The following is a 14,890-nucleotide window of genomic DNA, read 5'->3' as shown; positions in this document are numbered from 1 at the left end:
CAAGGTGTGGAAGCTACAAGATAAATTGTTTGTGTTCTCATTTGAACCAGATCTAAAGATAGTAAAAAGCAGCTCATACTACAAATAAAGAGAATATGTTGATAATGACAAAGAGAATGTTAAGGCATGAAATACTATATTAATTGTAGCTCACTATTTTGCAAATGCATGGCCTTTGTTAATGGATCATGTTGTCTCATCTTTTGCCTCAGTGTAAAGCTAAATTGTACTGTTTTGGAATTCAGCAAAAAAACACAAAAAAAACACACACCTAGATTAACTTAAAGGTGCACTATGGGAAAAAAAAAGACTTGATATTTGCGTGTATTTTACCTTTTAATGACTCAATGGTGTTATGGGTGCACCATGGCACCTTTTCTTTCCCTCATAGTGGTCTTTATGACGCTCCAGAATCAATTGTTTTGGGGTTTCTGGTACAAACCCCTAAAAATATTGTACATAGGCCTTAAGTACATATATATGCGTCGGTTTGAGGTGAGTGGAAAATAGACCCAAAATGGAAGATTGAGAGCTCCAACTTTAATGTGGAGATTGAAAGATATAACAAACAAAATCGCAAGGTGCAAAACAATCCAAAAAATACAGAAACTAAATCTAAGACCCTGGTACTGTCACTGGCAAAGAATACAAAACACTCGACGTGACATGGACATAGATGATGGACCAAGAAGGGGCATGGGAAACACTGGGGTATGAATGGGGCAGGTAATCAATGCAAGAAAGTAAAAGAGACAATCACAAAGACAGAACAGAACATGTCAAAATAAAATAGTAAGAACATGGACAAGAACAAAGTCAAGACAAGAAGTGGAAAACAAAACCAAAGGGACAACATACTGTAATTATCTATTCTATTGTTGGTGAATATGCGTCTTATTAGGGTATTTTTGTGGGAAGTTTTCTAACTAGCCAGTCAGCTTCTACAAAGACAAACCAAATCAGTTTCAAGAACACATCACCACAACCATCCACTCATTAAATCATATCACAAACACTATCAAAGAAAGCTAACAGACTAGCTGGCTACAGTGCTCCCATTAGCTCTAGCCGCTAGGTTTCCTGTTGTTGACCTTACCCGAACAACTGCTGCTTAAATACGGATCTGATCGCCTTCATTCAACCTGGTAATTACAACACACATCACATGTAAACAGCTGGATATGTATCTCTGCAATACATATGTGCTGTTAACATTGTAGCCGTGTGGCATTTTGGACCATGGGAAATGGCAATTGAAGTGGAACCAAACTTGAGGACATGCTATTACATGCGTTTGCTGTTACAGTAAAGACTCTAATCACACAGATATACTCACGCTCCCTCGTCCCGGAGCAAAGACAGGAACTTGGTGACTCTGTAATCCGGTTCCATCTAAGAAAGCAGAAAGAAAGGGAAAACTTACTATCTTGGTAAAGGTGATCAGGTAAAGGAAGGCCGCTTAGAAATGTAGCCCAGTCTAAAAAATGCTACTTTAGACTAAGCTGTCGATGTGCATAAGTTCATTGGAAAAACTACTAATAAATATTCATTGATTAAAATGTTGATTAAAATGCTTTAAAATCGACCTAAATAAATAATTTATTTCATGTATGTATAAATAGTTAAAAAAGAAATAAGCCTCATGTTATTTAAAGTTCATTTGCATAAGAAAGGTTTATTTTTTATTTTTATTGGATGATGTACCTGTAACATCCAATTGGAGATTGATGGGCGTAGCCTAACAGCCCAAGTGCGCAGACAGTCTAGCCCTCGAGTCACTCGGCTTTTAGCAGCGAACTGAACAGATGTAAGGACACCAGTCCAGTAAACACGGTCTATCCAGGTGGATGCAGAGTCTACAAGCTCTGGGTGGATTTGTTGTTACCTGTGATGTGAGTACATGCAGTGTATTTATTGTTTTATTTGTATATGCTCAGACGTAAAGTGTGTGTGTAGAATTTTGATGCTGACCGTGGCGCGGTTTAGCATGCTAAGCGCGGCTAACGCTAATGCTAGTTTTTTTTTCTTCTCCGTCTGTATGAAGAGTGTAGACGGGTCAAATTTGTTTAAGACTAAGTATAGATTTCTTGCTGTTCGTCGTTTGGATCTGTCCTGCTGCTTCGGGGAGGACTTGTTGAGCCGACCCCGCCATTTTACCGCTCGATGTCTCGTCTCGTCTCATCTGCCGCCAAGCTCGGTCACTACCATCTACCATCTAGAACCAGTCTCGTCTAATCTGCCGCCCAGCCCGGTCACTACCATCTACCATCTAGTAGAAGCCAGGTTCCGTGAGTACTCCGAAAACACCAGGTGCACGTGCTGTTTTTTTTTTCTGCTTGCATGGCAAGTGAAGAGGCCATTGTTTCTGTTTGTAAGGCCACAACGATCACAAGCATCAACAGGCCTGCAACAAAAACCGAAGTGAACTAAAAAGGGGGGTAATTGAAAAGGAGTAATTGTATCAGCCCACAGTTTTTCCCTTTCTAAGTTGTACACTAAATTTCTACTTTTGCATTCAACTTCACTGTGTGTGTGTTGTTTATATTTTTTGTAACAAGGTTTCAAGAGTATTAATTTTCTTGGTGGAAGTATTTGAATTGTATTTCTTTCGCTAAGTGGAGGCACCGTCATTTATAACTTAAGTAGTCCTTATTTTCTCGTATTTCCTGTTTACCAGATTATTTATTTTTAGAGTAAAAGTACCCAGGACCCCGCCCATAGTCTACCACCACATTTGATTAGTTTGAAAACCCTGGTCACATGGGACGGGTGTTACAGAAAGAAAGTAAAAATAAAAAATCACAAAGACGCCTGTATGCTTCCTATCAGAGGTCCATTAGCACAGCATCTGCACCCTGCATCCACCACTTCCCATCTTCATCATGTCTTAGTAACAGTATTCTTAAGTGGTTTCAGTCATCCATACCTGCAGGGACATCTCAATGAGCACGAGCAGCTTCTTGATTCCAATCCAGACCCTCTTTCCTTTGAGCTGATGAGCAATGCTGACTCTCTCCTTGTCTGTGAAGCTTCCCAGCAGCTGCAGCAATGACAACACACATTAATGAATGAATACCTCTTCTGTAATATGTATTCAGATGTGGGAGGGGTGCATGCAGGGGGGTGTACCTCAAGGGCATCGACCAGCTGCTCTCCTGTAGAAATATTGGGGACGTGAATGGTGGTGCTGAAGGCATCCAACATCTCCATCTCCTGCAGCACATCCTTTCTGCTGGTGGTGCCGATAATGAGCAGCTTACGCCCCTGCACGCACAAGAAATATGCTTTTCAGAACAGTAGGAATCCGTGGCTGGAGTTGTGACCTTTTGCCCACACATTTTATGATTATTAGGCCCGACACGATAGGGACACTGGTAATGACTAGAACGTTTCTTGGGGATGTGCTATTGTGCACAAGTTCTATCAATATTTGCTCCTCCCTTTTCAATCCCACTTCCGACAATGAAAATGTCCAGAACCCAGAGAGAATTTCCCAGTGGACTGCAGTGTAAAATGACATGTCTGTAAAAGTGCTGACAGGGCAGCAACATCCAAAGTGATAATATATGACTTGGTTTATTATTGTCACTTTGTTATAACAAGCCTTCATCTAAGTCAGCTTTGGGTTCTCGACAGATGCACTACACCTGAATGATCATTCACACTCATGCATGGGAAACAGAACTATATACTGATGTAGATATATTTCATTTGAGGAAGCTCTACTATAAAGTTAATACCAACAGAATTGTGTGTTTGGGTCCGTTTGAAAGAGAGGATTGATGCTGATGCCAGTTTTAGCTGAAGAGTTGAGTTCAGTGCTGTGTAAAAGTTTCATCAGAAATCCCACTAAATATTTGTCCGAACATTGTATCACACCACTAAATGTCATAACAATTACCTCTAGTAATTATAAACCGGTTTGACATTTTGCAGCTCCATAAATCTTGAAGGTCGTTGACAGTGTTATCATCATCTTAATGTACTTTAATTACAATGCAAGCAGAGTGGACGGTGTGTTCTTGCCTTGGGCGGGGGCTTCTTAAGCAGCACCAGCAAGGCCTGAAGCACCAGGTTGGAGAAGCGTGGGCCGATGGGGACGTAGTCAAGGAGACGCTCAATGTCATCCACCACCACACAACTAAGCTGAGACTTATAGGCGTCATCAAAGACCTATACAACAGAAGATGGATGAGAAAATACATGCAATTAGAAACATCAAACCAGAATGTGGGAAAGTGCGCTGAATGCTAATGTGTTGTTTAGACGCACTAACCTTTTTGATTGCCTGGCACTTGGAGATCTCAGAGTGTCCAATCATCTTGTCTGGAGAGCAGATCTTAATGAAGGGGAACTGGGAGTCCTCTGCAATCTTCGCTGCCAAAGCTGTTTTGCCGCTGTGAGGTGGACCTGGTCATGTGTGTGTCAACAGAGACGGTATTAATTAGTGTCATCAAGTGTTGATTCTATAGGTGCAGACTCTCATCAAAATAACGCATGGAACGAACATCAAACGGACTGTCTATAGAGAGAGTAAAGAGGAGTTTTCATGTGATTGCGTGTGAAGTATGTAATGGCAGAGGAAAAAATGACTTGACTTTTAAGAAATCAACTGGGAAGTGTAGGTAATTGCACAATGTTTATTCAAGTGTCTATAAATGAAGGCATATGTAAATTATGAATGATACAAAGTATTAATAGTTAATTATTATAATGCTAGTATGGCAGCTACATAAATGCATTAAACACTGTACAATAACTGCATTTATTCAGTCATTTGTTATTGATATAGTTTCAACACAGCTCCTATCGAGTGGTATGATCAACCACAATAGAGTGGTTTATCATGAGGAAGTTAACTACAAAGCCACACACACACGTGGGTTTGCATCCGTTCTTTCAGTGAAACAGTTGTATGTGGTGGATTGGCATGAGTGAGGCTCACCCTCTAACAGAACAGCAACCAGTGGAGTACGGTCACTATTCTTGGTCTGCTGCACCAGTAGCTCTCCGTCATCCAGCACATGGGTGACTGGGTCGCCCCATTTAATGATGCCGTTCATAACGTAGCTGGAGTAGTCTTCCTGGTTGGTTCCGAATGCCTGGAGATGACCAACATGATGATTACTGGATGCTTTCAATGGTTTTCAGAGAGCTAATAGTGAGTACGCACAGGTTTGATGTCATTGTTGAGTGATCCAAAGAAGTCGGATCGAGTCACTCGCAGCTTCTCCGCCTTCTCCATATCCACTTCCACAGTGGCTGTGGCCTACAGCGAAATTACAAATAAGTATAAGACACAACTTAGTGTATGGTATTGCAGTTGAATGTTAATGCAAGTGCAATTTTCTGATGATAATCTAAAAATGAAGGTAAAATATCAGGCGATTATATATTGTCATAAAATACTTAAAGGTCAGTAAGGTCGCGTGCCCCGCTAGAGAATTAAGAGGATTAAGTTAAGTGATTAGTAATCACTAAACCCTTACCAGTCCTTGCAAATCATCCACACAATATGTTTATCACAAATAAACTATTACCTGATAATAAAAATAACAAAAAATACATTTACATAAATCCAGTCATCCAAACGGTTAATTAAATCTTTTTTTTCTTTTTACAAAAACTTTTACAAGATTTAATACACTAAAAAACAATTATATGAATATGTGTGAAAAGATGCATATTGCTATGTATTATAATAATGCTATTTATTTGAATTGGATATGTTATGTTATCTTGTCCAACACATTCTAACATAAACCTTTGGCCCTGGAGAAGTGATCTGGTTAATCACTAAATGTTGGCTTAGATCAAGAAATGTTTTGCTATTAACATTTCGTCATGATTGATCACACTTTGTCTGTTATTATTATCAGAGGGAGATTATTAGGGCACTGTAAATGATATTCGGAGCCTGCAGACCTTGATATGCCGGTTCATTGCAGTGGACTGAGCCGCTCTGACCAGCCCTTCCAGCTCAGCACCGCTGTAGTTCTTGGTTTCTGCTGCCAGCTCCTTGATTTCGACATCTGCGGCCAGCAGGTTAAAGCTCCTCATCTTATTTGTGTGGATGGTCAAGATCTGCACACGGCCCTTTTCATCAGGCAGACCTGAGCAACAAAGCAATTCAGTATTCATTTTGCCATGTACAACAATGTTTTCCAGTGTATTTGAATTAAAGCAGTGCTACTTTACTGAGCTTATACATCACACATCAGCAATATGTGTTTTTCTCACCGTTTAATTTTTGCAATTTTCCCATTGTAGAACTAATTAATTCTCTATGCGAAAACTCTAATTTGTTTGACAGAATGTGCTCAGCTGCCATTTCCAAGGTGACTTTCGGGAAACTCTGCAGCTTAATAGTCGGACTGCTTGTGTCGGCAGCCCAAGGAAAACTCCGCTTCAGCAAAACACAGCCTTTTTTACAGCTAATCTGTCCAACTGTGATTTGAAATAGATTTCTCCAGGCCGTAAATTATGTATTTAGTCCTTGTTGGGTATGTGTTGAACAATCTTTTTTAAGAAACACGTGGATTTTGAAAGGGCACGTTGTTATGACAGCATATTCATAAGGGACTACAAGGATGATCTCTAGTGGCAACTGACCAGGAAAATATGAAGTGAAAGGAATAAAGATTGGATCTAATAAATGCGGGCTGACATTTTGTTAATCCGCTGAAATGTCACCATGGCCGTTTGTTTGCATTAGTTATTGTTTTCTATGAAGTCAGTGCAATGGATTTAAGATCGGATTCAAAGTAAATGACCTGTTCGAGAAAGTTTTGCGAGACTCACCGATTTCCATTTTGACTTCAAACCTGCCAGGTCTCATGAGAGCGTCGTCAATCAGGTCTGGTCTGTTGGTCATACCTTTACAGATACAAACGCATGCATTTACAACAGGGAACACAGGAAACAATCACCGCAGATTCTCTCAGAACATTTTCATCTAGCACACAGTAGTGTCCAAGTGTTTTGATGTGAACAATAGCTCCAGTATTTTACCTTTTAAAACCTCCATTAGTTTATTATTGCTGCAAATCCCATAATGCTTAGCGGCAGACATCACAATCCTGAGTACACGAGTCACACTTCATGAAGGACTCTACAGGTTCTTATCTAGTTCCTCTACATTCTAGAGCTGCTAAAGTTGAAGTACAAGAATGTGACTACTTGGAATACTTTGACATTGTGCCAAACTTGCTATATTTGATTTTTGAATTCAATGGTGATTATAGATTCAAAGGCAGTGTAACTCTCAACTAGGGGTGGGCCATATCACATCGCATATCATTATAACGATATAATTTTTTACAATATATCGCTGTGGACACGACATAATTCATGTTACGCTCAGCTCCATCAGAGAAGCATAAACACAAAACATAGACACAGGGGCAGGTGCTGAAAAAGTAGAATGAAGGCTGTAAACTGCTTGAGTATATCATATTTGTGAGGAAATTAGCATTGCCGTAAAAAAAAGAATGAAATATCTTAGCATTAATCTTCCCAATAGGTGTAAGGCTGGATTTTGAAGTAATTTGTCCGTTGTCAATTATATTGTCAAATATATCATGATCGTGATAATTATTGTTATCGTGATATTTGTTTTTTATATCGTGATAGAGATTTTAGGCCATATCGCCTTGCCCTATTCTTACCCCAGATCATACTATCATTTTGTCTTATTCTGGATTAGGGATCTCCAACCAGTAGCTACTGTGAGCTCCAGCTGTTTTCCAGCCCTTTCGTCTTGGTGGCTCTCCAAAGGTTTTGAACATGTTAAACAGAATCTGTAAACATTAGGTAAATAAAGTAACATATACGACTACAGCCAAAATTCCATTAATTTTTCCTTAATCATCTTGGGAACTCCTTTTTGTAGCCTAGACAACTACTTGCCGGGTAAAAGAGGTTGGAGACGCCTGTATAGGTATTATTCGAATGAGGAGAGGGTATACTGACCAATGACCAGGATGTTGTTAAGCTGCTCCACTCCATCGATTTTGGACAGGAGCTGGTTGACTACTGTGTCATGGACCCCTGTGCTGCTCGCTCCAGTGCCTCTCTGTTTGCAGATGGCGTCCAACTCATCAAAGATAATAATGTGGAGACCGCTATTGGCTCCCAGCTGCAAACAGGACACGGTCACCTATGTTCTCTTTATGTTCATAACTGACAGACGGGGGGCAATGGTACTCACCCTCTTCTGCTCCTCCTCAGCGTCTGCGAAGAGTTTGCGGATGTTGGCTTCAGACTCGCCCACGTATTTGTTGAGGATTTCCGGACCGTTGACCACCTTGGGTTCTCGGGCGTTGAGCATCTTTCCGATCTGCCTGGCCATCAGCGTTTTACCACAACCAGGAGGCCCGAAGAGCATAATACCCTTTACGTGCTTACAACCTGTCACACACAGGAAAAAATACTGTAATGTACTGCCTCATCTTCGCTTGCTTTAAGAGCCATTTATTTTCCTTATGTGGTAACTTCATCATGTTTGGTGTTGCAATACATCTGTTACACATAATAAACAGCCTAATTACATCCTGCATAATTCGGAAAACTTAAAGTGCTGGCCGTTGCAGCACAGACTTATGTGCAGGATACAAATCTATAGTGGAAGATTGGACAGTTTCTAAAAGTTGTCTGGAGCCTAGGGGAAGACCATGAAAAAGTAAGCAGCAGTACAGCAGCCTTATACCCATCTGTTCCACTATGTCCGGGGGGAAGACTCGAGATGCAAAGGCTCGGCGGAAAATGTCAGAGAACTCCTTGTCGAGACCACCGATACCCATCTTCTCAAAGTTCCACTCTGGGTTGATGATTGTCTGTCGGGACTCTTTAGTCTTGGCCTTCCCTATGAAACACATGCAAAATAATTAACTATATAGTATTGTAAACTATACAGCATGAAGCAGAGCAGAATTTGATGTAAAACACTTGATCGCTACTAAAGTTAAAATACAATAAAGATTATTGCTAAGTGTATATACAGACTGACAGTATGCACTAGTATGCACTAGTGCTATAGTGCTTCACACTCCGATATTTAGTCACTTGGTTGGATGCAGTGTACAGCACTTCTTAAACATTTTGTAGAATGACACTGCCACCTGGTGGAGAAATGTCCTCTTATGAAAGTGAACTGCACTTGGTCATAAAAAGTTCTATTTAAGTTTCATGAATTGTTGAGAACAATACTAATTGAAGCCAGACATACCGACGAGTGTTAGCGATGAGCTTTCTGCTTTCTCGAATACCACCTGACTGTTGCCAATCATCAGCCCCACATCAATCTAGGGAGAAAAATACAATCAGATTAGCAAATCGCCTCTCACCCAATGCAATTAATACATGAGAGGTTAATCTGCCTTGAGAATATTTGTGCGTATGGCTTTAGCAAAACATTCATGAAATGTGACTCATCAAGTTTATGCGGAAATGCAGAGGGCCTTTGGAGAGCTGCTTGGAAAAGGGTGAGAGTCACTAGAAGCTCCGGAGCAACGTTCAACACTATTCTTTTCCATTCTAGTCTCATAATGAAGTAATCTATCGTGGCAAGGATTTTGATCATATTCAATACATTTTAGCGGTTCAAACTTTGATCAATCCGTCCCTTAGATGTTTAGATGCTTCCATGGGGCCCAAGTTAGAAACTGTCATTGTCTCCCTTCCACTACATGCTTTAGTTCAGGGTACAACCTTCTGCTGTTTCTTGCCCGTGGCTGGCTCTCCCTTCAGGATGCTGGCATCCATGGCCTCAATGTCCTTCACCATCAGACCAAACAGCTTATCGCAGAAACTGAATACCAACTGGCAACAAGAAGAAGCAGAACAGGATATTTTTTACTTTAAGTTATGCATAAGATCTAATAAGTTAAAGTGGCTTTTTAAGAGAGTTACAAAAATCTATGGTATCAGCATTTTGGCAAGTCAGCTTGTTTCCATATTCAGCCTTATGAATAGTAAAGTAAGTCCAGGGACCTGCTGGGTGACGGAGAAGGCCTGGTTGTTGAACTGCTGGATGAACTCGGCCGCCATCTTGTCAGAGTCGTATGGAGACGAGTCCGTGCTCTTCTTCTGCAGGAAGTCAATCTCGATGGTCATGGCACCGATGCACTGCTTGGTTTTGTCGAAGTTGTAATTGGCCACTAATGGGACAAAACAGCAGAGATAGGAGGAGTTGTTAGAGATCTGACTTAAACCATTGATGTTTTTAAATCTATTTATTTATTTTTCATCAGACAGATCCCACAGTGTTACGTTTTATACATTTCCATATCATCATCATTATCAACATCATCATCAACCTTTATTGCAGACTCGACTTCCATAAAGGTCAAAGTAGCATTTTTTGACATAATACTGATAGAAGTTGAATAGTTGAATACCTTCCACCTCCTGACCGATGGACAGACCGGCCCATTTTCTCTGTTTGAAACAAAACAAACACTTATGAGCAAAGCGGTCTAACAGTCAATTGCAGATCTGTGGATGTGTGGCTGCACCTGTGGCAAACTGAAGGCTATGGTCCCTGGCGCCACCGTGTGGTGAGTTTTGACGGTGAACACAAACTTGTGGTTAGGCGTGGTCTTCACTGTCACGTGTCTGGGAGAGGGGAGACAAATGCACATGGACAGTTTGTAGATCACTTGGACCGCCTTCCTCAAACCTCACAGATCTTTCACACCGTTAACACCAGACAGAATGAACGTGTACACATTTTAATTATAATCAGCAGTGAAATAAAAAAAAAGTGAAGGAGAATGTAAATATGTACATGTACTTCTGTCTCCGCACAGATTTTGCAATATAATCATTGATCATACACTGTATTTATGAGATAGATGGATGTTTGGTTGGGAATCTGCAAATGCCCCTCGGAGAGAAATAAAGTCTTCTGAATCTGAATCTGAATCTGAATCATTAAAATCATTAGAGTGTGTTGTTTTATTTTGTGCCTTGAAGCAGACTTTGATGAAAAGTATCACAGTGTGCAGTGTGACAGAAAAGCTCCACTTTGGTCCCAAAAAGTTGTGAATGTATAAACTCAAACCTGTGAAGAATTTGGAAGTTAGGAGTGTGTTATCACCACAACTAGCAGATTGAGTGTAACTCGCCACCTCCTTTATCAGTTGTGAACCAAAATTTGATTATATGGCCTTTAACTTAAAGATGATCTAGATAAGAAATGCCCCTTTTATATTGTAATTGGTGCGTACGTGTACGTGTGTATGTGTACGTGTACGTGTACGTGTGTATGTGTATGTGTATGTGTACGTGTATGTGTGTGTGTGTGTATGTGTATGTGTACGTGCACGTGTACAAGTACGTGCACGTGTACGTGTACGTGTATGTGTATGTGATGTTGCATTGATCTGCCCTGATGCTGACGAGTGGGCCTTGATGAGCACTCACTGTCCAGACTGCAGGTCCTTCTCGTGGACAACGGCACAGTTAGTCAGCGACAGCTCGTCTGTGGGGCAGCGCGCCGCCTGCATCGTCTGCAAGAGAGAGACACGAGAGGATGGTCAAAATAAAAGTCACTCGTCAGAACAACGAAGGACACTCCAGAAGTTTACTTTATTTGGAATTCAAACGTCAAAGACGAAAGAACTATGCGGTTTTCTTTCTGGCCTAATTTGAAGAAAGATGCACAAGATATATATTTAAGAACCCAAATATGTTTCTCGAGCTCTTTTAGTTTTTTTTTTTACAACTTCCGGCACTAAAGATATGAAAAATGAATTGGACCTTTGAATAGAGGAAGCATGACCTTACTAGACACTATATATACTCATCGTACGTTGCCATAGCCACCTGGGACTTGTCAATGGTGATACTATTGTCAAATAATTCAACCATCATAGAATATATATATAATTGACAAAGCAGCAGTGGATATGAAAATGTAAGTAAAGTGATAGACTTGATTTGGAACTCTTGACTGAAGACGAGTCGACAACATTTTATGGAGAAACTACAAGTGAAGTATATAAGTAAAGAAATGATTAAGGAATACTAGAGAAATTGTGAAACATCCTGTACAGCAGACAGTAATGGGATTATAAAGGGATTATAACAACCTTTCAATTACTGCTGCAGATTTACATACTATCGCTGTTACCTGGGATTCATCGAGCTGCACTCGCTCACTGAGACTGTTTCAGAACAATGCGCTCATTCCACACGAATCTAAAGCCTTTGCTCTTCAAATGCATCGCAAAAGTACAAAAGACCGTGCCAGCGCATTAGGCTCAGGGGTGTAGTAACCATGGTAACTGTGTGACAGCGGTTCAGATAACAGGGCCGTCTGTCGTTTGTTTTACACACGAGAAGTGATAGTGATTGATGTATACCATGTTTACCATTTGTTGTGTCTTTGAGCAAGACACATTTCCTTCCGCACTCTAATGTATGCGTGTGTATGGGTGAATAGCTCCTCGGTGTCTGTGATATTTCTCATTAACAGCTTATATACTGTATCAGAAGAACAGTCACAATAATCATTAGTGCCGTTGTTAAGCAGGAGGAAAGTTCAGGTGCAACATTTTAACAGAACTAGAAAGACCATAACGTTGTATTTGACCTAAAAGTCCTTTTGTATTGTGTGTACAAAACAAACAGGATACATACACACTAAATGTGTTTTTAATTATCTGAATATGTCTGTGTTTCTGTGAAATGTATTTATGATTTGCCAACACCAGGTGGCAGAGAAGGCAAATATTGCATCACACTGTGATTCACAATGTTGTAAGGCAGAAAAGAGACTATTTAATTCATCTCTCTCCCAGCTGAACTGACACCTGTGTGATCTGAAAATATTCCTTGCAAAGATGCCCCAAATCTCACAACAAACCTCCAAAAGGTAAACATCCCAGCACATGTTTTGAAGCATACAGGTTCTTTCTGTCTGCGTGAGCTGCATAATGTCTATTTATAAACAGAGTTTGCATCAAAGAATACGATATGAGAGAGATGGAGTTTGTGTTGAGAAGGAAAAGTAGGGCACAAAGAGCAATACTGGTTCACAGCGGCCGGTCTGTGGAATAATAACAACCCAGACATAGCGCAGCCAAAGTCACCATCGCTGTCAGCACTTTAGACTTTAATGGACAAGCAAAATATGATGCGGAAAAAACGCAGTGCTTTGCCAAAACTGATTATATAATGCATTCAGATTTTAAATTGTAGCTGGTTGCAATGTTGTGCAACAGGCTTCAACTATAGATGCAAGCGCAGCAACAAACTAATAGCATGAAAGAAAAAATATGTCAGTCAAATTTATAAATGAGTTGTATATATGTATATATATATTGCCATTGAACAAATTCATAAATATAATCAAATGTAATTAATCCTCAGGGCCCAAAAGGCACTTTTGGCGATGTCTCTCGTCATTTTTTGGCTCTTTTATGCTATTAAAGCAAATCCCATTCAATGTTCCCCCACGATGTGTATGTAATGAACCTAATAAATATATACAGATGAAGTAATTAGGCATAGTAATATTTCATATAATGGTATGGACAAGGAGCCAGAAAATTAGGGCTATAACTATAATACAAGTATCATTATTCAATTTATTCTCAATATTGGTCGGGCCACTACACCCCCCGGTCCTTCACACTGTTAGCAGCTGCTCTCAATTACAATCACACCATCACAGATCATTAACGGTGGTCTTTTGGGTAAAACCATAAGGCAGCTGCTAAACAATGTGATGCTGAAAAATCACAATAATGACTTATTAAGATGTGGAATATAACAGTAAAGGAGGAAAAACAACAGAAAATCTATGGATGATTGATTACTACGATCAATACCACTCACAGGGCAGCAATAACTGATGCCAAGTGGTAGTCGTTACCTCAAAACCGTGAGACTAACCCAGATAACTGTGGGCCGTATGTCAAGAACTCCTGTGAGAATAGGAGCCTGTGTGGATTTTCGTGTTCTAGTTACTAACCTAGTTCTGCAATGTGAGGGTTTCTGCAAAATAGTACTTTGAAAACCATCTCAAACTATCATGAGAGGATTTCTTATGTGCCATGTATGCATGCATTTAGCATTTATTTCAATTATCCAATTACGATTAAGATTATGATGTGTTTTTGTCCTCATAAGGAAATGTGTCCTCTGCACCCGGAGGGAACATGGGGCAGAGAAACATGCAAACAGAAAGGCTGCAAGGTCCTGGAATCAAACCTGGAACCTACTTGGTGTGAGGCAAGAACTAAACACTCAGCCACCGAGGTTTGTAGCATAATGCAGGAAGAACAAAATGCACTTTTAATCACTCTAATCCTTGGTTCTTTTGTTGATCAGAACAAGAGACAAACAGAAAAAAAAAACTAATACGGTCATTACTGCACAATTTTCAAAATGCTGTGGGGCACTGATATCTCACAGATTTAAGTGGCTCTGTCACTGAGTGTAGATTGGAATCCCTGATTCAAGGTAAAAAAAAAAAAAAAGTCACAGGTTCAAATCCCAAGCTGTACTCCTGCTGACAAGGTGCTTCCAGGCACTCTGGTTTCCCCCATCAACCTAAATTATACTCAAAAGCCACTGGATATGCACTCCTGGTCATGAACCCAGCTTCAAATCTAAAGAAAGATGCTAGAGATGTTTTTGTTCAGTATGGAAGTGCTTTATTGTAACTTAAATTGCTTGTAATATTTACCTTAAGACTGCAGAACTGCATCAAATTCACAGTTCAAATGATTGTTTGCCTGAAGCAAATCTCAAAGGCCTCAAACAAAATTATTGAGTCAATAGAACTTATCATAACCCTGTAGTTTAGACCTCTACAAACTTGTGAAATGCATGTGATTCTTGTATTAGTTCTGTTGCACTTGCTCTCAGGAAAGCACACATT

At 40.1% G+C, this 14,890-nt stretch overlaps 1 protein-coding gene across 2 annotated transcripts in view; it reads right to left on the bottom strand.

The window, feature by feature from the left end:
• The window catches only part of LOC306968471 (vesicle-fusing ATPase), a 28,296-nt gene that overhangs the window by 1,407 nt on the left and 11,999 nt on the right, over positions 1-14,890 (bottom strand). Inside the window, exons 2-20 of one of the 2 annotated variants that reach the window (XM_079563841.1) lie at positions 11,425-11,510; positions 10,515-10,614; positions 10,398-10,437; positions 9,991-10,157; positions 9,709-9,819; positions 9,227-9,302; positions 8,708-8,863; positions 8,210-8,409; positions 7,972-8,137; positions 6,802-6,876; positions 5,926-6,113; positions 5,174-5,269; positions 4,946-5,102; positions 4,277-4,410; positions 4,027-4,173; positions 3,130-3,264; positions 2,927-3,040; positions 1,337-1,392; positions 1,097-1,142 (exon numbers count right to left, since the gene is read on the bottom strand). In XM_079563841.1, coding sequence (XP_079419967.1) covers positions 1,112-1,142; positions 1,337-1,392; positions 2,927-3,040; positions 3,130-3,264; positions 4,027-4,173; positions 4,277-4,410; positions 4,946-5,102; positions 5,174-5,269; positions 5,926-6,113; positions 6,802-6,876; positions 7,972-8,137; positions 8,210-8,409; positions 8,708-8,863; positions 9,227-9,302; positions 9,709-9,819; positions 9,991-10,157; positions 10,398-10,437; positions 10,515-10,614; positions 11,425-11,510 — 2,235 coding nt within the window. In that variant the 3' untranslated portion in view covers positions 1,097-1,111. The remainder of the gene's footprint in view (positions 1-1,096; positions 1,143-1,336; positions 1,393-2,926; positions 3,041-3,129; positions 3,265-4,026; positions 4,174-4,276; positions 4,411-4,945; positions 5,103-5,173; positions 5,270-5,925; positions 6,114-6,801; positions 6,877-7,971; positions 8,138-8,209; positions 8,410-8,707; positions 8,864-9,226; positions 9,303-9,708; positions 9,820-9,990; positions 10,158-10,397; positions 10,438-10,514; positions 10,615-11,424; positions 11,511-14,890) is intronic. The other variant, XM_079563842.1, reaches the window with a different exon arrangement.

This window comes from Gobius niger (assembly GCF_951799975.1).
Source record: "Gobius niger genome assembly, chromosome: 10".
Lineage (NCBI taxonomy): Eukaryota > Metazoa > Chordata > Actinopteri > Gobiiformes > Gobiidae > Gobius > Gobius niger.
This window is presented reverse-complemented; position numbering and strand designations above follow the sequence as displayed.